General features: G+C 33.2%; 1 protein-coding gene across 10 annotated transcripts in view; it reads left to right on the top strand.

Annotated features, from left to right (window-relative positions):
- Positions 1 to 25,180, top strand: part of EHBP1 (EH domain binding protein 1) — a 308,554-nt gene that overhangs the window by 50,387 nt on the left and 232,987 nt on the right. For all 10 annotated transcript variants that reach the window (XM_025045116.1, XM_025045115.1, XM_025045113.1 and 7 more), the window contains 3 exons: positions 4,956 to 5,013; positions 12,322 to 12,417; positions 16,500 to 16,553. In XM_025045116.1, the coding sequence (XP_024900884.1) occupies positions 4,956 to 5,013; positions 12,322 to 12,417; positions 16,500 to 16,553 (208 nt within the window). The remainder of the gene's footprint in view (positions 1 to 4,955; positions 5,014 to 12,321; positions 12,418 to 16,499; positions 16,554 to 25,180) is intronic.

The following is a 25,180-nucleotide window of genomic DNA, read 5'->3' as shown; positions in this document are numbered from 1 at the left end:
CACATCAGAGTACCACACAACCACCTCTACAAACGACATACCCAAACGGCAGACTCAGTAGGCACCAGAGCCCCGCAAAAGTGAATCCTGCTCCTTAGGGTCAGCCCCTGCACAACTGCTTCTCCACTGTAGTCATGCCAACAGCAATCAAGGCTCAATTAGAATAGGAGAGCACATACAACCCCCACAAGAGACACACCTGGAGCACCTGGCTCAAGTGACCAGGGAAACTGCACCACTGGGCCCCATGGGAACCTACTATGTAAGGCCCACTCTACCAAGACCAGGAGACATGGAAGCTCTACTTAATACATAGAAACAAACACAGGGAGGAAGCCAAAATGAGGAGATGAGACAAAGGAACATGTCTCAAATGAAAGATCAAAACAAAGCCCCAGAAAAAGAACTAAACAAAATGGAGATAAACAATCTATCAGATGCAGAGTTCAAAACACTGATTATAAAGATGCTTAGTGATCTCAGTGAGAACTTCAACAAAGAGACAGGAAACATAAAAATGGAGATAGAAAACAAAAATGAACCAGTGAGAAATGAAGAATACAATAACTGAAATGAAGAATACATTAGAAAGAATCAACAGTAGATTAGATGAAGCAGAGGATTAAATTAGCAATTTGGAAAATAAAGTAGCAGAAAACACTCAATTAGAATGGAAAAATAAAAACAATCTCCCCCAAATGAGGATAGTTTAAGGGGCCTTTGGGACAACATCAAATGCACCAACAACCAACATTTACATTTATAAGGGGTACCAGAAGGAGAAGAGAGAGAGCAAGGAATTGAAAACCTATTTGAAGAAATAATGGTGGAAGACTTCCCTAATCTGCCGAAGGAAATAGAGATACAAGGCCAAAAAGCGCAGAGGAGAACTCAAGAGGCCCACACCAAGACATCGTAATTACAATGCCAAAAATTAAAGGCAAAGAGAGAATTTTAAAAGCGGCAAGAGAAAATCAGTTAACTAGAAGGGAGCTCTCAATAAGACTGTAGCTGATTTCTCAATAGAAACTTTGCAGGCCAGAGTGATAGACATGAAATATACATAGATGAAAAGCAAGGATCTACAACCAAGATTACTCTACCCAGCAAAGCAATCATATAGAATCTTAAAGACAGATAGAACTTTCCAGACAAGAAAAAGCTAAAAGAATTCATCACCTCTAAACCAGTATTACAAGAAGTATGAAATGGACTTCTTTAAGAAGAAGAAGAAAAAGATAAAAATATGAAAATTAACATGGCAATAACTATATATCTATCAACAATGACTTTAAATGTAAATGAGTTAAATGTTCCAATCAAAAGATAGGGTGGCCGAATGCATAAGAAAGCAAAACCCTTACATATGCTACCTACAAGAGACCCACTGCAGATCGAAAGACAGACTGAAAGTAAAGGGACAGAAAAAGAAATACCAGACAAAACAGACTTTAAAACAAAGGCTATAACAAGAGACAAAGAAGGCTATAACAAGAGACAAAGTAATTTCACTTCTGAGTTCTTATCTGAAGAACTCTAAAACACTAATTTGAAAAGACATGTATCTATATGTTCATTGTAGCATTATTTTCACTAACCAAGATATAGACGCAGCCTAAGTGTTCATAAGTAGATGAATGTGGATAAAGAAGAAATGGTACATATATACAGTGGAACATAACTCAGCCATAAAAAGAATGAAATCCTGCCATCTGCAAAAACATGTACAGACCTGGTGGTTATTATGCTCAGTGAAATTAGTCAGAAAGACAAACACTGCATGATTTCACTTATATGCTGAATCTAAAAAAACAAAATAAATGAACAAACAAAATAGAAATAAACTCATACATACAGAGAACATTTTGATGGTAGCCAAATTGGAGGGGGGATTGGTGAACCAGAGGAAGGGATTAAGAGGTACAAATTGGTAGTTACAAAATAGTCATGGGGACATAAAGTATAGCATAGAGAATATAGTCAATAATGTAATAACTATGTATGGTTTCAGATGGGTACTGGTTTTATCAGGGTGATCACTTTAAGTTATATAAATGTCTAATCACCTGAGACTAATATAATATTGTATGTCAACTGTAATTGAAAAATAAAAAAAATTATTTTAAAAAGTTTATCAGGTAGAAGAGGGGAGGAAAGAGGAAGTTTAAAAGGTTATAACATACAAAGATGTGAAGAAATGGAATGAATAAATGTCCAGGGATTGGTTGGAAGGCAAGATGTCTATGAGATTGTTTGCAGATTATACAGTTAGAAAAGTAGGTTAGAGTCAGATGGTGACATGCTTTATAAACCATGTTTGGGGATATGGATGCCTGAGTGTCACAGAGTCAGCTGCATACAGGTTATAGATGGAACATCTTAAAGGATGAAGCCGGTCAGGTGTGAAACAGCTAGTAGTGTTAGAGGTTCTAGTAATCTGGACAGCATGGACCTTGTTTAAGAGATTTATGTAACAAATGGTTTATAAAGTTTAAATTCAAACGAAAATAAAGCAGAATGCTATTTAGGTCAAATAAATCTGTCAAAATTCAAACTGTAAGTGGCACTTTGTAGTACCTTCAATATAGGAGCCCTAAACAAAGAAAAGCTGTAAGATTCGGTAGCATTTCTAAAGAAATATCATAGAAATACAGTGAAGAGGTGAGGTAGGGCTGAAGATAAGATCATATAAAAAGGTTAATGTTGTAATCTAGGTGAAATGTTCCAGCAAGCCACATCAGACGAGGTAGCTTAGACTTGTTGACTGCTCAGTTCTTCTACAGTTAAGCTGCCAGCATTGATAATACCCTCTTTCCAGCTTCATCTGTCATATTGCTGTACCGCTCCCCATCTTCACTATCATTTGTCCTCTTCTACTTTTCTGTGTGTTGAACAAGATTTTGTTTTTCATTTTCAGATTTTGTTTGTTTATCCACTGGTATAGAGTCTTAGATTAACACTGTGATGCTTTCTTCTATTTCACTTCTGCATCTGGCTACTGCTCCCAGCATCTCACTCAGGGAAGAATGACCAAAGCAAGCTACTGGTTTTAGTTTTCAATTATTGTCTTTAAAGCCTGACACTAGGTCAGGAACTAAGCTTAGTCTTGGATGGAGAACTACCACGTTTATACCATGTTGGTTCCCTATAATTATCAGAAACATTGTGTATTTGTTTAGATGGCTCCTTAGCCAAATGGTTTAATTGGAACCTTCCTCTTGTTTTTTTGTCTAGCTTTTCTTCAGGTTCTACCATCTAAAATAAGCAAGTATTATCATTTTACCATATTTATGTTGCCTCTTAAATCATATTCCTTCCCTTGTTTAGCTGGGATCTATACACTGTAAACTCTTAGTCTTTATATGCCTAAAATCATTAAAAATTTTTTTATTAAAATGAAACTAACATACAGTATTGTATTAATTTCAGGTGTGTACATAGTTATGTAAAACCATTTCTTAAATGTGATTTAGCCACATTTAGGATAAAACTATAAGGTGGCAACTCCTTTCCCTTAGCAACTTGAAGACCTTTAGCTTCATTGTCCTTTGGGCTCTGTTGTTGCTCATGAGAAGTTACTGTCAGTATAATTATTCCTTTGTTGATAACTTGTCTTTTTTTCCTTTTATGAATTTTCTCTTTATTTTATGCTGTTCTAAATTTGCAAAGTGGGTAGATTAATTTTTATCTATCCTGTTTATTTGTTAATATAAATTTTCTATCTATGGACATCTACCTTTCTTCAAGTCTGGAATGTTCTTTGCCTTTCTCCTCAGTATTTCCTCTTCCTCCCACTGTCCTAAACTGTGGGACTATGTATTAGGTGTATGTACTTCTCAATTTGTCTTGTATGTCTTTTACTTTAAGTATTTTTATCACTTTATTTCTCTGTGCTACATTCTGAGTCAGTTCCTCTGTAATATTTTTTATTGGACAACTCTCTCTTTGGACAGGTGTATAGGTGAATTACTGGGTAAGGAGTTATGACTGGTGGTCTTTTATGTATATATGTATATGTACGTATTTAATTAAGTGAAGTAGGACAGGTTATCTGCTGATAGTAAGGGTAAATGAAGGAAACATAGAAAGTGGTGAAGGCCACCAAATGATTATATCATTCATTTCTTGGTTAAAAAGCTTTTATCTAAAATTTTTAAAAATAAAAATTTAAGGAAAATAACGGAAAATAACGGATAATCATAGTGTTGATGTTTTCCGTAAGCGCTAAACAGAACTTAGTTTCAGCTGAAAATGTAAAGATTTTTTGTTGTTATTGTTTTCTTGTTTATGTTATATCGGCAAAAAGTTAAGAAGAGAGGTCTGAGAATTAGGAGACCTGTATTTTATCTTGGTTCTGCCAGAGCTTTCAAGTAGTTAACTTTGCCACTTTTGTAAGCTTATAGAATTAGAATAATAGTATGTACCTTGCCTATTTTTCAGTACTATATTATTTTTATGAAGATAGCAGAGATGATTGATTATAAAAACGTTGAAAACTGTAACCATTGCTCATAAGATATAAAGATGCAAAAATAGTGTAACCCATAGATTTAAATTATTTTGGAAGTGCCATTTTTATGCTTATTTTCTCGAAATTAAACTGGATACTGTGTTAGAAGTATAGTATTAATTTTTGGAGAAGATATAGATGTGCTTTTTAAAAAATAGTCACTGGTTCTAACTATTTTACTTTACATTGTTTGTTCCAATGAATTAACTTGCTAAAGTATTTTTAGAAAAACGTGTGGACGAAATATTAATCACTTAAATTAGATTCTATCTGCATTCAACATCTGCTGTATTTGAATAATCTACAGAGCTTTATTGTAAAAGTAACTGCTCTATGTAGCCTAAAGCATATGAGATTTTTATCTTTTTAAATATACTAGAATCAAACTTTATTAATTTGATATAAGATAACTTAAATTATATTTAATATTTTTCCTGTTTGGCAGGCAACCAGATAAACTGGTGGTAGTTTGGACAAGAAGAAGCCGGAGGAAGTCTTCTAAGGTTAGTGTATATTTTTTCTTGACAGATCTTGCCTCTGGTTTATTATTACAAATAGCACAGGAGGACACTAGCCCAATGCAGACAGCAGCCTGGGACTCACACCAGTCCTTCCATCCTCGCGTTGGCAAACAGAGGCTTCTACTCTGGAGCCTTCATGGGGACCTGGGCACCTTTGTAAGCCAGAGCCTGAGCCTGAGCTGGAAGTGGAGCTGCAGGGGCAGCCTGGGCCTTGGTTTGAGTCTTGGCCTCGGACTTTGGCCAGCAGACCCTTGGCTATGTGGGCATGAGCACGTTTCTTAAGCTTGGGATGAATGATGTTGGCAAGTTGACTGAGCTTGTGGTGCTGCTCTTTGGGATCTTGGGCTTGATTTCCTTGGGCTTTATGAGGGCCTTGATAGCCTCAGCATGTGCACTCATGGCTTTGGTGTTGTTGGCCTGCATCTTCTTCAGGCCCTTTTTGCTGTGCTTCTTGGCAAAGCGCATGTTCCTCATAAACTTGGGTCTACCCGCTTAAGAGATTCATATCTTTGTGATTGGGGTTTCTTGATGCCATTTCTATGCCATTTTCGAGACTGGTTGTACATGGTGTGGTTCTTGGACTTGGCTGTTTCTGTACTGTGCGGCTACCCTTAGGTTAGTCTATTTTCTAAATTTCCTACCCAAATATTGAATTCAACTTTTAGTATAATTATTAAGCTTCTCTGGTCCCAATGTAGAATATTTTAAAATATTACTTGATATTTTGGGTTATTTCTGATTGTTTACTAAAATGATTGATGAGGCACTGTAATCTTGTTACTGCAATTCTTAAAATAGGAGCCAGATAACTGAGTTTTGATCTTGGATTTGGTAGCCTTGAGGAAGTAGTTATTTAACTTCCTTGTACTAGGGTATTATGACCTAATGATTAAATAGGAACTACTTATTAAATTGTACCTAGGATTAATTTATTCAGATTCTAAGAGGATGAAGTTAGGGCACACTTAAGGAAGTTGTCATCTGAATTCATTGCTGGGTTGCAGAAGAGAAGGAGTTGGGTTTTTCAAAGACTTTTTACTGATAGCTTTGTGGAGAGTAGAATAGAATTTTAAAATGTTCAATAACAATTGTACAGATATTTTGAAAATTCCATTCTATAGGAATATACTCTAAGTAAATTTGAGTATATTTTTATAAGCACATAGTAACTGCAGGCATCTTTATTAGATGTTGATTCTTCTACACGCAGACCTATGTAAAGAAATTATAACAATTAAATTTCAGAATTTAAAATTTTCTATTAAGGGTATCTTTTCAAATTTTATTTTTATTGAGGTAAAAATTTATTTACAGTGTAATTGCACAGATATTAATTATATAATTTACTGAGTTTTGATTCATATATCCTTGTGTAATTACCATTTCTGTCCAGATATAGACTATTTTCATCACTTTTTGTGTGTGTGTGTCCTCTTCCAGTTAATTCTCAACCCTCAGAGGCAAGTACTAATTTGATTTTCTGTCACCATAGACTAGTTTTGCCTGTTCTTGAATTTTATGTAAATGAAATCAAACAGTAGTAGTATTTTATACCTGGCTTATTTTGCTCAGTATGTTCTGAGGTTTATCCATGTTGTAAATATTGGTAGTTTTAAAAATTTTTATCCCTGAGTAGTATTTTATCACGTGAACATACTACAATTTGATCTCCCATTAATGAACATTTGCTTTGTTTCCATTGAATACTGTGAATATTCAAAATTGTGAATAAAGCTTCTATAACTATTACTGTACAAGTATTTTGGGAGACAAATGTTTTCATTTCTTTTGGTCTAATACCTAGGAATGGAATCACGGAGTAATAGGGTAGGTACATTTTTTAAACTTTTATATGTAATCCTACCAGCAATATAGGAAAGGTCCAGTGCTTCATAGCACGAATGGCATCTTCTTCAAAGCATAGTTTTGAAGCATTTTATTTTGTACCTGGAATATTTTCTTATCCATTTACATATGAAAAAGGGTTCTGAAAATAGATTTAAGGTCTTCTTTCAGTTTTGCTGATTGGGTCTTAAGCTTCGTGGAAAGGAACAATATGAGATCATCCACTGAGTGTAATAGATGAATATGGCTACTACTACAAACATTAGAAATAGTCCCTAAATGTATTTAACTATCAACAGAAAGTGATTTACCCCCTTTAAAAATTAGATATTAATTATTTTCTTAAGAAAATTATGAAACAATTCAATACTTCAGATTATAGGTCATTTCAGAATATCCATATTTGAGGCTAAATATATTTTTCATTTAGTTGCATTTTAAAAAGTCAAATAATTTTTCTTTTAGGTCAGGTTTTTTCATATTGTATCAAATATTAATCGAATCAAGATGTTGAAATACAAATGTGAAATGCAAAAATGAGGCTACAGGTTTATTTTTCTCAAAATGCAGTATTTTCTAGAAGGAATTATTTCTTGTTAGACTAATTTTCCAGTTGTGATACTCTTAATATTTTAAATCCCTTGTGCTACAGTCTTTAAAATGTGCTACGATATCAAGAGAGGAGGGTACAGTTGCAGAGTTTTGTCTTATGGTGGTGATGTTGGCAACTCTAAGATAACTTTATATGTGATGTTTTAAACCTTTGAGTATATGCAGTTTTATAAATTGAAAATTGTCAACTTAACTATATGACAATTATACATTTTCAGTGAAACATTTTGATTTTGTTGGAATCAGAAATAAAGAGTGCTTACTCTGTGTTTAGTTCCATACTAGGTACAAGTCTTTTAGGTAAAATATGACATGCAATTATTAGGAAATAAGGCATTTTATGGAGTCAGTACCCAAAATTGAGAAGTGTTGCCTTTTTCCTAGGTCTACTTTTGGCAAATGCCAAAGAATCTGTGATGTGATTAAAACGTGAGAAAAATAGTATAAAAGGAATGAGATAATGTGGTAATCTTTTCTACCATTATCTGTACTAGGATGCTGGCAAATGATTAAATAACCTGCCTTTCGTTACTATACTGAAGAGCTAAATAACTGTACCTATATTTCTGTGACTAATTATTTTATAGGGAAATCTTTTCGGCTACCCTGAATGAAAACTGATCAGGGTTCTTGTAGTGCTGATGTTTGCCAATATGATGTGCTTTTTCTAGATCAGGTTCTTAAGAACATAAATTACTGTCCCTGTGGATTTGTACAATTAAATTTTTATTACCATAGCTGTTTTTAGTTACCTGTATTAGACTTATTCTTTTTCTAGTCTCAGTTTCTAAAATTTGAGGTAGAAGTTGTAGTAAGCTCTCTGAAAATAGAAATGCCTTTTTTTTTTCATGTTTGCCACTATGTACATCCTTGTTTCTTCTCTAGTAAAAGTTACTGGTCTTTTTTTTTTTTTTTTTCTGCCTAATATATAATAATTAGTTAACATTATAAAGCTGACATTACTAGGTACTCCGGTGGACTAATTGATATTGTTATAGTGCCCTTACTTAGCTAGGTTGCACAGTCCCTGAAAAAAAACACCAGAAAGCCAGAGCTCTAAGTTAGTTGGAACTTTTTCTTTGGAGAGAGCAATGCTGTATAGAATTGTGAGAAAATAGCAACATACTAGTAGTTTGAGAACTATCACCCTTCTATCTCCTTTTATTTTTTTTAAGTTAGTTAAACAGATTGTATTTTTGTTTGGTCAGCAATCAACTTACCATTTCCTGATTCAAGATTGAGGATTGAAAAAGGCCATTTAGAGGACCAGCATTAGGGTACCTGAGTAAATTATCTAAAACCACTATTGCCTAACCACCCAGTTGTTAGGTGGTCTTCACATCCCCAGCTTTTTCCACTTTTGATCTCTGTGTCTACACATAAATGTTAGGACCTTAGGGATAGAAGACTATTTTTTTGACTACTATGTGACTCAGATAGAGCTGGGTATGTTGTTTGTAGGTTGAAGAACTCTGAATTTTGAACTCATGGAGTGTGGTTCTCCTACTGATTACTGGTATGGGTTCAGGCAAGCCATTTACTTGTTGATTGCTTCAATTTCCTTATCTGTACCTGGATTAGATCTTCTAAGGATATCTTCAGGTCTAAAATTCTTTTATGTTTATTTTTGTCATTAAGAATTTTATAAGGACTCTATCTTTTCTGCTGTGGCTAATAAGAAAAGTTGTTATTGTACTCTTCCTATATTTCTATTGTATAGGGAGGCTATGAAGAGAAATAGCCGGATATGCCATCACAATACATGAGAATTAGAATTGTCCTAAATCTTCAGAATTGAGTATGTAGGGTGGAGTTTTTATTAGGGATTATCTAAGATGGGCAGAAATTTACTTTTTATTTATTTATTTATTAATTGAAGAAATGCTTTAAAATTTTTTTTACCCCCTGTCTACCTCCCCGCTACCCCCTCATGGAAATAGGCAGGAAAATAAAGGAATCTCTGGAGATGTTTTTTAATCAACAAAATTCAGTTCTTTACCTTTGGCTATGGTGTACTAAATCTCTTGAGGTGAGTCTCTACTTCCTTTTCTTTACCTGAAATTTTGTGATGGGGGCAATGGAGAGAGAATAAAAAAACATATTGACAGTTTATGAACTGAAGTGGGAGGATACTGCTAAGGCTGTGTCTTCTGCTTGTATTTTAACTAACAAGATCTAATATTTACATGGGCATGTTTCCATGATCTTGATCCTTTCTCAGTTCCATTTCCTGTGTTCAAATCCAACTTCTGGCACTTACTTGCTGTGTTATCTTGGGCAAGTCTGTGCCCCAGTTTCCTCATCTGTTAAATCTGCTCCCTCACATGTGTCTGCAGTCATATGGTCTAACTTCTTTCCTAACTTTGAACACAGATAGGTCTGTGCTCCCTGCAAAGGGCCTGTCTATTGGGCTGTTAATGTCTTAAGGACCCTACTCCCTTTGTACTGTTAAGGACGTTGCTCTAGTAATTCTGTCTTCTGCATCATTAAGTTTTCCTTCTTAGATGGATATTTCTCATCAGCATACAAATATTTTTCTTCTTATTAAAAAATTCTCTCTGACACTATTTCTCCCACTAGCACCAATATATTTTCTCTCTTCTCTTTCAGCAAAACACCTCAGGGAAGTTGAGCGTCTGTGCTATCTTCAGTTTCTTTCCTCCTATTCTTTCTTGAACCCATTCTAATCTAGTCAGGCATTTGCCCTCCTTGCTCTACTGAAACTGCTCTTATAAAGTCAGTAATAGCTTCTGTTTACTTAAATCCAGTCCAGTGGTCATTTTTCAGGCCTCATTCTATTTGACCTATCACCAACATTTGGCATAGGTGATTGTTTCTTTTCTTTGAAACATTTTCTTCACTAGAATTTCAGGACACCACATACCTCTGGTTTTCCTTCTACTTTACTGATTTTCTTTTGCTGATTCCTCCTCATTTCTTTGACTTGTTAATGTGCTCCAAGGATCAGTGCTTGAGCCTTTATATTTTCTAGCTGTACTCACTCCCTTGGTATCATATCCACTCTTAAGTTTTAAGTATCATCTGTATGCTAATGATTCCCAAATTTATAACTCCAGGCATATATACCCAGCTGCCTATTTGAACATCAATTCTTGACTATCTAATAGGCACCTCAGATTTAATGTTTGTAAAATTGATTTCCTGATAATACTTCCCGAACCTGCTCCTCCTGCAGTCTTGCCTATTAATACCCACTCCTTTCTCCCTGTTGCTCAAAGGGAAAAGCCTTAGAATTAGCCTTGGCTATAGCCTTTTTCTCATATAATCAGACAACAAACCTTGTTGTCTCTATCTTGAAAATATAAAAGTATTTTCAGAATTTAGCCATTTTGTACTATCTTTCTATCAACCCAAGACAAGTCACCATCAGCTCTCTCCTGCTTTATTGCAGCAACTTCTTACTTGGTCTCCCTGTTCCCTCTCTTACGTCTGGAGCCTATTCTTGATACATTAGCTGGAGTGAATCTGTTAAAAAACATAATTTAGATCATCATTCCTCTACTTCCATCTCCCTCAAATTACAAGCCAAAATCTTTGCGGTGGCTTCCCTCTGTTATTTCTCTGGCCTTGTCTTTTAATGCTCTCCTCTTTGATGACTCTTCTCCAGCCACTTTGGCCTCATTGTTATCTAACTGCCTCAGCACCTTTCCAGTTGCCGTTCCATCTCTCTGGAAAGCTCTTCTTATGTATTTACATATGTGATTCTTTCACCTCCTTAAGGCCTTAAGTGTCACCTTCTCAGTGACACTTTCTCTGACTACCCTATTGAAAATTGTTACTTTCTCTTGCCCCCTCCATCCTTCTTCCCTGCTTCCATTTTTCTCCATAGACTTATTCCGCCTAACATACTATAGATTTTATTTATTTATTTTTTTGTCTGTCTCTTCCTACTATTAACTCCACTAAGGCAGATATTTTTTTTGTACTCCGGTGCCTAGACAGTGCTTGGCTGATAGTATCAATTAAGTGAGTGAGTGAGTGAACGAGTGAATGAATGAATAGTAGCTACCTCATAAGGTTCTTAGGCAGATTAAATTAGTTAAACATAAGTAAATTGCAGACATGGACTGACATAGAAAGTACTCCATAAGTGTTAGCTTTTATTATAAACCTTCATGGCATGTCCATGAGCAGTCTTATAGCCTATAGAGATGATGACTTAGTTGAGGTGCCTTGGCATACCTAATCTTCCATCAGCTTTGGCTGGAAATGGCACCACAAGAGAAGAACTGTAGTGGTAACTCCCCAATTTTTTTTTTTTGTGGGGGGGCGGGTGGGCAGTTCCTTGGGGAACCTTGATAATCAAGATTTACAAGGAAAAAATCTTTAAAATTATAAGTACTAGAAATATTAACTGCAAAACCTGCTTTCTTCTTTCCTTGTCTCAAATAAACATTAACAGTCTAATGGGAAAGGAAATTAATTGCGAAGTATAAAATTAGTTTTTCTTCTAATGAATGAATTTGCCTTTCACTCTACTACTTCCTAGATCATAAAAATAATTTTTAAAATGTCTCCTAATAAAATTTTTATTTAGTCACAAGTAGTAGTTTTTGAAAATGAGACCTTATTTTTGTATCTTCTTTTGTGGGGATATGGTGAAGTTTTGTTTATAGTCATCTACAGAGAGTTATCATGTGATATAACTGTCATGGCCCAAGTTTAATGCTTGAAAAGTTTTATTTTGACTATTTTTGTTTCATGGAGACTACAGATCTAATGGATAGTTAAATAGGGTCAATATGTTTTTATAAATTATTAACATTGTGTTTCCTGTACTTCATATTGAAGCCATTATTTTTATTCTGGTAGGCTCATAGCTGGCAACCTGGAATAAAAAATCCATACCGTGGTGTTGTAGTATGGCCTGTTCCTGAAAACATTGAAATCACTGTGACACTTTTTAAGGTAAGTTTTATTTTTATAAGTTAAAGAACTTATATAATCATGGTTCTAAATGACAATATTTCAGTATTCCTTGTTCTACACATTTGGGTCCATCCTGGTATCTTAATGTGCATTATTTTTAGGGACATAGCAGTTTATTAACAATGGAAGGGCATTAGGATATTTCATGGTCTATAAAGTCAGAATAATTTGTGTGTCCTTTTGAACTTGTTAAAATTAAGATCAGTTGGAATACTTTTACTACTTCCTACTTTCTACGCACAGGAGACTTTAAAGTGCTTTTCCTGTGGAGAGCTGAGGTTTGTGGAATTATTAGTCCTGAGCCTCATTTTCTTAGTCTTGTTTGACTAATAACAACATACATTTTAAAATTAGTATTTGATAAATATTTTAGTGATGTTAGTATAAGTTTTAAATTGATATTTGGGTAAATATTGATATTAATATTTTATAAATACTATAGCTGAAAAAGCAAAATTCCAGTTGTAAATTCAAAGTGCAAATCCAAAAACATAGCTGTGCATATACATACTTGCCTGTTTTACATGCATTTTTTTCTTGATAGTCTTTCATATTTCTTGAAACATTATAAAGTATTTCTTACACATATGGTGATTAACTACTAGAATATTTACTTTCCTAACCAACTCCTCACCTACTCCAAAAAAATCGAGGAAGTCAAATATGTCTTAGTTTTAGCTTCTTTGAAAGTGGTGAAATTAGAAAACAAATGCTTTATTTCTTATTTGAATCATTCCAATTGTATTGAAGTTACTTTTGCAGAAAGACAGGAGGAGGAAGGACATCTCATTAAGCATCGGGACATGAAATTTAAGTAGAGCAATGTTATATGGCTTAGAATGTGAAATCATCATGTAAAATTGCTTTCAATCTTGTGATCCATTATATTAATTCATTTATTCAGGAACTACTGCAAAAGTCAATAAACAAAACAATATAATGAATGTTACTGTTCTAACCCAGGAATGGAATACTACTCTGAACTTTTATGACTTTGAGTGTTAGTCTGTAGGAAAAAAAAACCCAAATGCCCCTTTCTCCCCAGTTTGCTATATTAAACATTTCTCTTCAGTTATACTCTTGAGGCAACCTTGTGACCATTTAAAATATTTAATCATAGCAAGTTATGAAATAGGTACTATTTTTATTCGTATTTTAACAACACAAAACAGACCTAAAGATGTATATGTTACAGTTTGGGGTTTTTTTTATTTAAATATTTAAGAATATTTCCAACTGATGCTTTTATCTTCCTGATTCCCCTGTCCCCCCAGAATTCTAATAGAAAAGCAGAAAAATAAAACAAAACAACTTTTCATTTTTTCATGGCAATTAGATCTTGTTTTATGAGCAGTATTTAAAATATTCAAGTGGAAAAGTTTTTCATATTTCCCCCTTTATTTTACTTATATTAAAGTATCACAATCACTTAATTTTGAAATTTGCAAGTAGGAAAGTACGACTCTAAACCCGTTATGTCCGAAGTACAGTATCCACAGAGGTGTGCTCATAGACAAAGTATGTTTTGAAGTTATTAGTGTTTCATTTTTATATGATTTAACCAGAAATTAATTTCTTTAGCTTGCATGCTTGTTTTTGAAATTTGAAAGAGATTGAAATAGCTGTTTCTAGTAAATGAAAAAGAAACCTTTTAGGATTTGAGAAGGAAAACGGCTCTTTAAGCTATTTTCATTTTTTCTCTACTGCAGTAAGAAAGGAGACTCTAGAGGGTAGACAGTAGGATACGAAGAAGACTTAATTGATTCAAGCTGGAAGCAATCTTCATTACAACTGTTTTTGTCTGGTCAATAATATAGCTAATTATGTAGCTATGCCATTTTAAAGTGTCTTGAAAATGCTCATTACTATTGCTCTTTTATATCTTTTTACTGACTTTGCCCGATCAGATGTGTCCTGTGGTCCCACTGAAATTATTTTTTTAGGAGTACAACATCATTGATGTTTTAAAAAATTTTATCTGCTTTGAGAATGAATGTATGTAATATGTAAGGCACTTTTTAATATTAGTTAATTTATGATATATATTAATCCATTCATCAAAGATTTTTGAGAATTTTTTGTGTGGCTGGTACTTTTCTAGGTCCTGGGGACACAGTGGTAAAACTGAACCAACAATGTGGCTAAAAGTAAAACCCCAAACTGTAACATATACATCTTTAGGTCTGTTTTGTGTTGTTAAAATAGGAATAAAAATAGTACCTATTTCATAAGTTGCTATGATTAAAACAGTACAATAACTGGGGCAGAGTATGTGCTCAGTAAATATTTTGTATTATTATTTATTGTACTAGCTGTGCTGTAGCTATGCTGCATTCTTTGGCAAAATGATGGGATAAGGCAGGCAGGGTGAGTGGTAGGATGTCTCTTTCTTCTGCATTATATCACAGTTCATTACTTGGTCTCTAAAGTAGCACTGTTTGTGCCCTAAATTCGTCATGGAAAGCTCCTTCAACCTTTATTTACAGTAGTCCCTCTCCATAAACCTAGTTCATGGGCAGCACCAGGCTGGGGAAACAAATACCAAGTAGAATTCTTTCCCTTTCTTTCCCTTTTACCTTTTCCTACCTCCCCTTTACCCATCACTACCAAAGAAACTCCTTTTTGGCAAGTTTTTATTCTATTTGTGGGAATTTACTCATAGAAATAGCTCCCTCAATACAGCTTAAAATCAGCCAACCACCATGTTATTACAGTAAAAAAAAAAAAAAGTAAACAGAAACAAGGAAGTAACTAAGGAGTTTTGAATTTATCCTCTAAGTTGGAGGGGTCACTAAAGAAATCTGAGTTGGTACTAACATGATCAGAACTGTGATGTAGGAGAATTGATCTGTACAAGATTGATTGGAGGGCAGAGAAACAATGCTGCAGTCGCTTTTATCTAGGCACAGAGTGATAAGGATCCAAAATAGGCTGTGGCAAGAGAAGCAGATTAATAATAGGCTAAAGTGGAAACAGTTATGAATAAGATGCTTGCCTAGGAGAAGCAAGTGAGACCTGAGACCCAGAAGGGGAATAGCAGAGCCCATTCCCCATCTGTGTGTGCTCACTCACGCTTAGAGTGGAATGCTGAGCCAAAAGCTTCCTTCATCCATCCCCCACTTCCAACACATGGAATTGAACTTGAATAACCTAATTGCACATATGATGGAATTCCACTTTCTTTTTTATGTCTTATACTCTGTTGCCTTTTGCCTTTACTTATTCTGATCATCTGTAGAAATCCTATATACCATGCCACCTAGCCCAGATACTTTCTCTCTCATAAAGCTTTTACTGTTCTTTCCTGTAAGAAGTGATATGTTGTTTTCTAATATCTGGTGAAACCATATATTTCATGCATCATATATCTATTATATTAGTTTTTTTTGTCTTTACAGGCAAAGACAACTATGTTTGAATCCATATGACACTTCTACACTCCTTTACCTAATAAATATTTGTCAAATAAGTACTTGGAAAAGTGCACCTCATCTTTATTTTTTTAAGTTGCATTTGGTTGTAGGATCCATCACCCTTTCTCAGGTTTCTGAGGCATTTCCAGGATAAATGGGAATGGAGGGGGGATGAGAATATCAACAGCCATGCCAGTTTGCCATTTTGTGTAGTTTGTGAAGTCCTTCTCAGTGCTTTGAAATTTCAGATATTTACGATCTCTGCACCAAAGAAAACCTTGCCTCAAGTGGCAGTTTTAGTTTAAAATACAGATATAAAAATGAGATTAGGGCTTGATAGAAGCATCTAATAATAAAATGCTTCTTAATAGTTCACTCACTAAGTTGTCTCTGATTGGGTTTCTTTTTATCTTGTCATCTGTGCAGTGATAGAAGATAATGATATGCATCAATATAAGTAAAATAAATTTTCAATATAAAACAATGCTTTAAATTTAGAGAAATTATGGCAGTTTTATAACAGTAGGCCATTCTGCTTCTTCTTTTTTAAAAGTTGGTAAAGCTAAAAGCAAGGCCATCCGTATTTTATTAATTGGATTGATTACAGTAAAGAAATGTATTTCAACTTGGATTTTGCTTTTGTTACAGGATCCTCATGCAGAGGAATTCGAAGATAAAGAGTGGACATTTGTCATAGAAAATGTAAGCTCATGGCAAATTTTCTCACTTTTCACATTTTTTACTATATACACTACTAAAGTACACTAGCATTTTGGTGTTAGAAATGTTGCCTTATGAAATGTAGTGATTTGTAGCTTTTAGAATTTTTTTTTAAAACCAACACAATTATTTGCAAGCAGTACTTTTATTTAAACCATAAAAGTAAAAATACTCTTCAATACTGAATTCTATATATATTCGATTTATTCTGTGTGGAGCTTGAGGGAAAGACCATATCTTATTCATCTTTTTATCTGTTCAACATCTAGCGTGGTGCTTCTAATATAGCAAGTTCTCATTTAAATATTTGTTTAATGAATTCATGAGTGACCTTTGACATTTTTTAAAAATAAATATATTAATTCTTTGTTTGGTTTGAGGGATTCTTGATTTGCACTTGAATAATCATCTTTAGTTAATTTACATATTGTGGAATCCCAAGTGACTAACAGGTTTATAATAGGTGTTCAGTAAATGTTTTTGAATGGGGATTGAGGAAGATAGGAAATGAAAATATAGTAAATTAAGAATATGGGTTCTGGAGTCATAAAGACCTGATTTTAAGCCCTTCCTTTTTCCTTTCTTAAATTCTCAGCCATAAATTTGTAGGATTGTTACGAGAATAAAATAATTTCAGTGAATATTAGCTTTTACCATTGTCGTCATCATTGTTATTAGAACATATTTTGCAGCATATTCTTTCTTCCAGACTCACGATATTGCCTTTGTTTTGTATGTCAGTGATAAAAGTGACAGTACACTTTTCCAACAGTAACTGGGCCATTTTTAGTCTGGAAGAGCTGCAAAGCTTGGGAGGGAGATTAGGTTCAAGCATAGTAGGTGGAGTTCTGATGACTGGATATCAAGCCAGTGTCATTTGTTAAAGGTTCACACATACTAACAATAAGTTTGGCTTTTCTATGATGATAGATTTGAACATTATACTTGGAGTACCTACCATAGTTTTAAAAACAAAATTAGATTTCTTGAAATTGGTTATAGCTTCAAAAGCTAGCTTTCATTCTCATATCAGGAGCTTCTCCTTAGTGGATGTTCTTTTAGTTTTCAGTATTCGTGGCTCTGTTATTACATCTGAAGTTTCTTTGTTAACTTGATGTATTTAAGAATTAGCCAATTAAATTTGGGTTGTAATTAATGATAAAAGGATGCAAAAATTAACTTTATATTTGTTTAGCAATGTGTTCTTACTACACAATTCCTCTTAGGATAGAGAAGCACACCAGTTTCAAATGTTTGAAGAATAGGTTATGAACTAATTAACTTACTGAAAAGTAGAAGTAAAAAAAAAAAAAGCCGTATGATATAGATTTAAGTTTGAAGGCAAAAGGCATTCAAATCTATAGAATTTTAGGAAAAACCCTTTTATAAAATTCTGTTATATATTTTATAAAGGTATTTTAAAGGTCAATGGAGAAATATTAAAATTTAAAACAGTGAGATTTTAAATGGATCATAAGATATTTTGGATTATCCTTTCCATTTTGAGGTGTATGTTTCTCGTCAAAAAGTATATTTTATATCCTTTTAATGAAAAACATATTTATATCTAAACTCAGAAGCTTATTTTGCCCATTTCCCTTTTTTTTACTCAAATGGTTGAAGTTACTAGAAATCTGACTGTCAGGTAAGAGAATGGCAATAGGGAGAACATGGAAAATAAAATACGTTAGCATGCCTTCTCTCAAAATCTAATTAATAAATTAGATTTACAGAAATCCAATAAATATAATATAGATGGCTTTTAACTATTATTCATGTAGTTTATAAAACCAACATTAATTGAACTGTTACTAGAGATTAAATTTTATTATGCCAGCCATTGATTTTGAAGACCTTACGCTAAGTTATGTAGTGGATGAAACATTAGACTTGTGGAGATTCTCAGTCATCATTATGCTTTTTAATAGCTGAAAGATTTTCTACCTCCTTGTCTCTCTGCCTCCTCATATTCTTATTTGAAAAAAAAAATATGCATTTTTCTTTCTCCCATATCAAAATAGAGAGAAAACATGAACTTTTGATTGGGCTAGAATTGAGCATAAATCCTGATTTTGTGTCTTCAGAGCTGGTGACCTTGAGTAGATTATTTTTTAGGACTTGTTTTCTTCAGCTATAGAATAAAGTGTTTCTGCTAAGTGATCTGAGAGGAGCTTTCTAGGTTTGTGACTTTGTTTTAGCTGATAGAAATATTTTTATAAATTTTTTGAAAATTACCTTTTTGTAGATCAGATTTTTGATTTTCAAGTTCATGGAGAATGAAATATTTAAAATAATTATCTGGTGCATCATTTTGGAATAAATTAATATCTCCCTAATTTATATCTGACTTTAAAAATTCATGTCAATGTATATGTTTTCTGTATGCTTTTATTTCTGGAGTAGAATATGAGTATTGTTGCAAGTTTCCTATTCTGAACTTTTTAGCACAAATTCTTTTCCTCTTATTCCTTGTTTCTATAATAGTTATTTCCTATGCCAAATTAAAAAAAAGAAAATTAAATTATATGGGTGAAAAAGGTGAATAAGAATAAGAGGTACAAACTTCCAGTTATGAAATAAATAAGTCACGGGCCTGTAATGTACAGACAGCATAGGGAATATAGTCAATAATATCTTAATAACTTTTTGTGGTGACAGATGGCTACTAGATTTATTGCAGTGATCACTTTGTAAGTTGGAAGTAAATGTTGAATAACAATGTGTACACCTGAAACTCATATAATATTGTATGTCAACTATAGTTTAATTATTTTAAAGAAAAGAAAATTGAATTGTGGTATAATCTCGCTTTTCATGTAAAGGAAGATACTACTAGTCTTGTAGCAGAAACCTAATTTCTCAGCCATGGATATAAAAAATAATTATACCCATCTTTTGAGAGATAGCCAAACCTTAGGGAAACCTAGGTATTAAAGAGCTAATTTAAGAACGTTAAAATTAATCAGAATGGGAGGGAGGCAGTTTTTCAGCTATGAATAACAGTGACAACAATTAATAATGCAAGAAAATAACATACGAATTTCTTATGATTTCATTGTTGGCTTATGCCTGTTTTTACAGCAGGATTTTTTTTTAGAGATAATTATGAGATTTGACCTATTTTACTAGCATCATGTTTATTTTTTAAAAGAGGTTAAAGAGAGGTAAATGCTAAATGCATCTATTATCATATTTACTTACATTGTATATGGTTACCAGACTTCGGAATTATTGTGAAATTATATTCTCAATGCATAGAGAAGAGCATGAATACACATAACTAAAGCATTTAAAATATATTAACTTAAAAGAGAATACACTGACTTACATACTTTAAATTGGGATACCTATCATAAGTTGTGATCTATCTAATGTCAAAGGCTGAGTTTGTATAATTAAACCTAAAACAAAACAAAAAAAGGAAAGTATTCTCACCAGGAAAATGGACTAGAATTGGGCAGGGCCTTAATACTTTCTGCCCAGACTAATTCCTAAGAATGAGAGGAATAAATGAATTTGTTTTCTTTCCTATCTAGGTATTAATTCTTTTCTCTTGTTCTGGAAAAGCTAGGTCAACTTTTCGAGATGATAACAGGACCCCTGCTTGGATAAGTAAATTTAACAGAGGAAAAGTTCTATTCCATTTATCTCTATATATACCACATTTTTTTTTACGTGGTGCCTTTTGTGTAATAGGTACTCAATACATATTTGTTGAAATAGTGAGTGAATGATTATAGTTAAACTCATTTAACTGTTAGAAATCCTGTAAAGATTATTATTTTTAAGAAAAGAATTATGTAAGTATCCATCAACTATACTGAAGAAAATTTCCAAATGTAGACTCTACTGGCAATGAGACAGTATGCGAAGGATTCATGAACCATTACATAGAAGCTCTTCTGATCAAACTCTACTTAATTTACATAGCTTACCCCATACTTTCCATTCTGTCTATGAAATATCCTGATTTTAAGCCCACATGTGTCAACGTAGTTAGTAGGCTACTCTCTGACACACTCCTACACACTTCTGCTCTCCCAAGTAAGTTGTAGGTTGGGTTTGTCCCTTACAAGAGACCTCTTATAAGGCTGCCGACCTATTATTGTAATTACATAGTTTAATTAGATACTTCATAGGCCAATGAAATATCAGTTTGAAGAATTATTTTATGAAAACTATTAAATGCTTTAGAAAGAGTTGATAAAAGTGAGTTGGTAAAGAGTTGTTAAAAACTGCTGTAAAATCTGGTGTGGAAATACAACTAAAGAATCAATACAAATTTATAAAAATCTGGATTATTTTATTCAGATTGCTTCTCTATTGTCCTTCTTAAGTATTCATTTTCATTTCAAAGAAATTGAAATGCACTAATGATACAATCAAAAAAGTTATACTCAGAGAAGAGGCCATAAAAACTGGTGGATGAAACATAATATATATCAAACAAAATTAAAATGTTTGTATATCAGTATTTATAATTCTATATTTAATTGATCCCTTCCCTGTACCATTCAGATCACTTAAGAGGAATTCTACTGTAAATGTATATTAAACAAGCCATTGTTATGAGATCTGTCCATATACTCATCTATAGGAATAAGTAACTGTTCTTATATATTTTCTTTTAAACTAGAATATAATATAAGTAGACATTAAATTTTTCAGAGAGTAGCAGTAGTCCCCTCTTTATCCACAGGGGATACAATCCAGTACCTCCAGTGGATGCCTAAAACTGCAGGTAGTATGGAACCTTATATATACTATGTTTTTCTATACATACATACCCATGATAAAGTTTAATTTGTAAAGTAGGTGATTTCAGGGGTAGAAGATTCATTCTTTCCGTAGATTTTTGCAATCTCAGCATACATTTTTTTCTTTTCCTTATTAAGTCAAGAACTTTTACCTTTTCACTCAAGGAACCACTTCACTGCTTCTCTTTGTTGTATCCAAATTGCCAGCATCACTGCTCTTGTGCTTCGGGGCCACTATTAAGCAACATTAGGATCGCTGGAACGCAAGCATTGCGATACCTCTGTAGTCAGTCTGATAACCTAGAAAGCTACTAAGTGTAATGGGCAAATAACCTAAACTCTGGACAAAGGGATGATTCCCATCCTGATGGGATGGGGCAGGACAGTGTGAGATTTCATTACACTACTCAGAAGGATGTGCAATTTAAAACTTACAAATTGTGTATTTCTGGAATTTTCCATTTAATATTTTTGGACCACGGTTGACTGTGGGTAACTGAAACCTTGGAAAGTGAATGATGGACAAGGGGGTACTACTATCCTTGACATCATCTAACGTGTTTTTAACCTTTCAAATAAATGAATCAGTATTTGTTTATTCACTCATTCAGTAACAGTTAATTCACTATGCAAGTATTCTGTGCTGGGCACTATTCTAGGTACTAAAAATAGAGTGGTGTATAAAACACATAAAAAATTCTTTTCTTCATGGAGCTTACATTCATGGGAAAGAGAGATAATAAAAATTAATGTGTGTGAACTATATGCTATGTTAGATAGCATAAATATATAATGTATATTAAATACATGATAAATATATAGTATGTTAGATAAGTGTTATGGAGAAAAAAAGAGAAGATAGGGATAGGGATCCCCCATTTTGTGATTAAATGGATATAATCAGCCTTCTTATTCCTTGTAAGGTCTCGAAAGAAGAAATCAGATGTGCTTATCAAATTAATTTAAAATATATTTTAATAAGAGCTTATTAAATAAATATTGTAAGATGTGAGAAAGTTTTAAAATAACCTTGGGAATCTATATAAACCTTTTTTTAGGTTGTAGCTCCCCGCAGTGGTGAATGATAAAATTGACAGTTATCCCGATAAATAGTTCTATTACTATAGCAATACCATAATACAATGTTGTGTTCTTCCTTAGATTTTAAATGTGCTTCCACAAGATGTACAGAAAGGCTAATGAGTTTGAACTAAAGTCTGTCTTCTCGTAACATCTCCTGGGTTTTCTTTGAAAGTCTTTTTGGTAAATTGTTCTGACACTAAAAGTTGTCCTGACACTTTGAGTGGAATTTTAATATCTTTTCCTTACACTTTGTGTTACTATCCCACAGCCAATAAAAAAGTTTAAAGTTTTGTTTAATGTAAAATATCCCAATAAAACAGAGAAGTCACTAAAATACATTACTCTAACAAATTTTTTGGGCACTTACTGTATACCAGATACTACGTAGAATCTTCAATATACATTATCTCATTTAGTAATTATAATAACTGTGAGTCAGATATTAATAATTTTACTTTATAGATTAAAAAAATTAAGACTTGCTCAAGGTTATATAGCTAAGAAGTCAGGATTTTATTCAGTCTTGTCTTTCTTCATGGCCTTTGCCTTTCTTAGTGACAAAGATGAAGAAGAAATAATTTTAAATTATAGAATCATAGAGAAGTTTTTAATCTGCCTTCTGTACTGGTAAACCTGTGAGATATGTATGTATTAGATTAGTAAAGGTGGTCTTTAATTATTGTACATTTTCAGGCTAAAAGCTATTAGGATTAATTTCTTGAGTTCTGTTAGATGTTACAAAATGGAATTCCAGAATTTATCAGTCCCTAGAATTCTGAATATTTTTTCTCAAAGCAACCTTCCTGCTGCTTTTTGTAAATTGAGATAAAGCTGTCTTCATTTTTTTGCGTCTTTTGTTTCCAGTCACAGGGAAGATTTCCCAATTTTTTTCTGAGCTTTCTTCTTTAGACCAGAAAGCTACTTACTCATAAGTCAGAACTTTAGAGGTGATTTTACTGTTTCTACCTTTGTGATCTTACACAAGTTATAGCTTTAGTGGTCTCAGGTGTAAAATTATGGTATTAATATCTACTCTACAGGTTATTGAATATTAGAAATAATGTGTGTAAAGCATCTACATACATCAGAAGGGGTAGCTGCTTTTATGTCATTCTTTCTAGATGATATAGAAAAACATGAAGGAAAGGAAGCTAGATTTCCAAATTTATTGTTGCAGGATTTTAATTTTTCTTCTCCTGTATACCACTTATGCCTCTCAGTAATATCTAGACTTGGCCTTTTGAGCTACACTTCTCTTGCTCAGGCCTGCATCCATGTCTGGAAGTGCACTGTTGCTTTACTTTCCCTTCTAATAAAGTTTTTCTTTTCTGCTGTATTTCGACGTCTTGCTCAATTCTTTGTTTGAGACATCAAGAGCCTGGACAATGCACCGAGAGGGGAACCCCACTCTCTTGTCGGTATTTTAATTATGCACACATCCATCTTTCTTAATTTGTTACAGTTTTTCAGTTGATTCCTTTGGGTTTTTCAGATTCTGCTGTAAAAAAAAAAATATATATATATATACACACACACGCACACACACACACACACACACATATTACATGTATATATGGACTTGATCATTATCTCAAATGAATGACAAAGCAACTTGTAAACATTTCATGTAGCTTTTGACTTAGGACACCTTCCTATAAATTTAATCCAAGATTAAGAACCATTTTGTTTTCTGAAATTAAACAATTGCTGGTAATTTATTAATATCTACTTCTGACAGTCTATGTTTGTGTTTATTCATAACATGAATATATGAATGTACTTCAAAAATAAATATAAATGAGTTTTAAATTATCCTTTATTTTGGATTATTTATAATCTGTATCCCTATCATTAGTGCAGACCATCAAGAATGTATACTACACAACAACATGTTTCTCTTTTATCTACCACAATATAATGCTTGTTCACTCAGGCAATTGGCATCATAGGTTTTATTTTTAATGTGAAACTGTAACAGTTATATTTAGAAAATTAAAAAAAAATCCTGGTACTTAGGTTGGTTATTCAACTAAAACTGGAACCAGTATATTTATAAATTATATCCATAGGTCTTAATTTTAAACATCTAAAAATTTTTATTCTTAGATTATTTTGGGTTTTCTATGAATCCAGAAATGCATATTGATGAAAAGTACCAATCTAGGTTGATTTCATTCATTCAGTCAGTCATTCTGAAAATATTTAATGTGCATTTTCTATATGCCCAGACATTTTGTTAATAATGTACATACAAAATCAGTTAAGACATACAGTTCTGAGATGCATATTCTCCCCCTCTTCACATTTAAACTTCTCTGAAATTGGGATCATCTTACATTTTTGGTGTCCCACAATGATAATTGGTAGTGTTTTTTTCTTTCTTAACTCTCTGTAGAATAATGGCACATCATTTAAAAAACCAGTGGAGATTTATATGTGATGGCATAAAGTAGCCTGTTCTGAAGTGCATAAACGAGCGAGGGTATTATATAAGTAAAGAAAGAAATATAAGAAAAAGGATATCCTTAGGGGACTGTAAAGGGAGGCAAAGTCAGGCAAGACTTTCTGGAGGAAGTGGCTACAAAGCTTTAGTTTTTAAGAAAAATTAGAGTATGCAAAAAAGGCATTCTAAGCATAAGAAAGAAAGATCAGGTAAAGGCAAGTGAAACAATGTTGAATTCAGAGTAGTAACCATTCTTGATGAGATAATTGAAAAGAGAAAAAAGAAACCCAAACCAACCAAAATAAAACATGAGACCCCCCCACTAA

This window comes from Pteropus alecto, unplaced genomic scaffold (assembly GCF_000325575.1).
Source record: "Pteropus alecto unplaced genomic scaffold, ASM32557v1 scaffold131, whole genome shotgun sequence".
Classification (NCBI taxonomy): Eukaryota; Metazoa; Chordata; class Mammalia; order Chiroptera; family Pteropodidae; genus Pteropus; species Pteropus alecto.
Note: the sequence above shows the minus strand (reverse complement) of the source record. Positions and strands in the feature narration are given on the sequence as shown.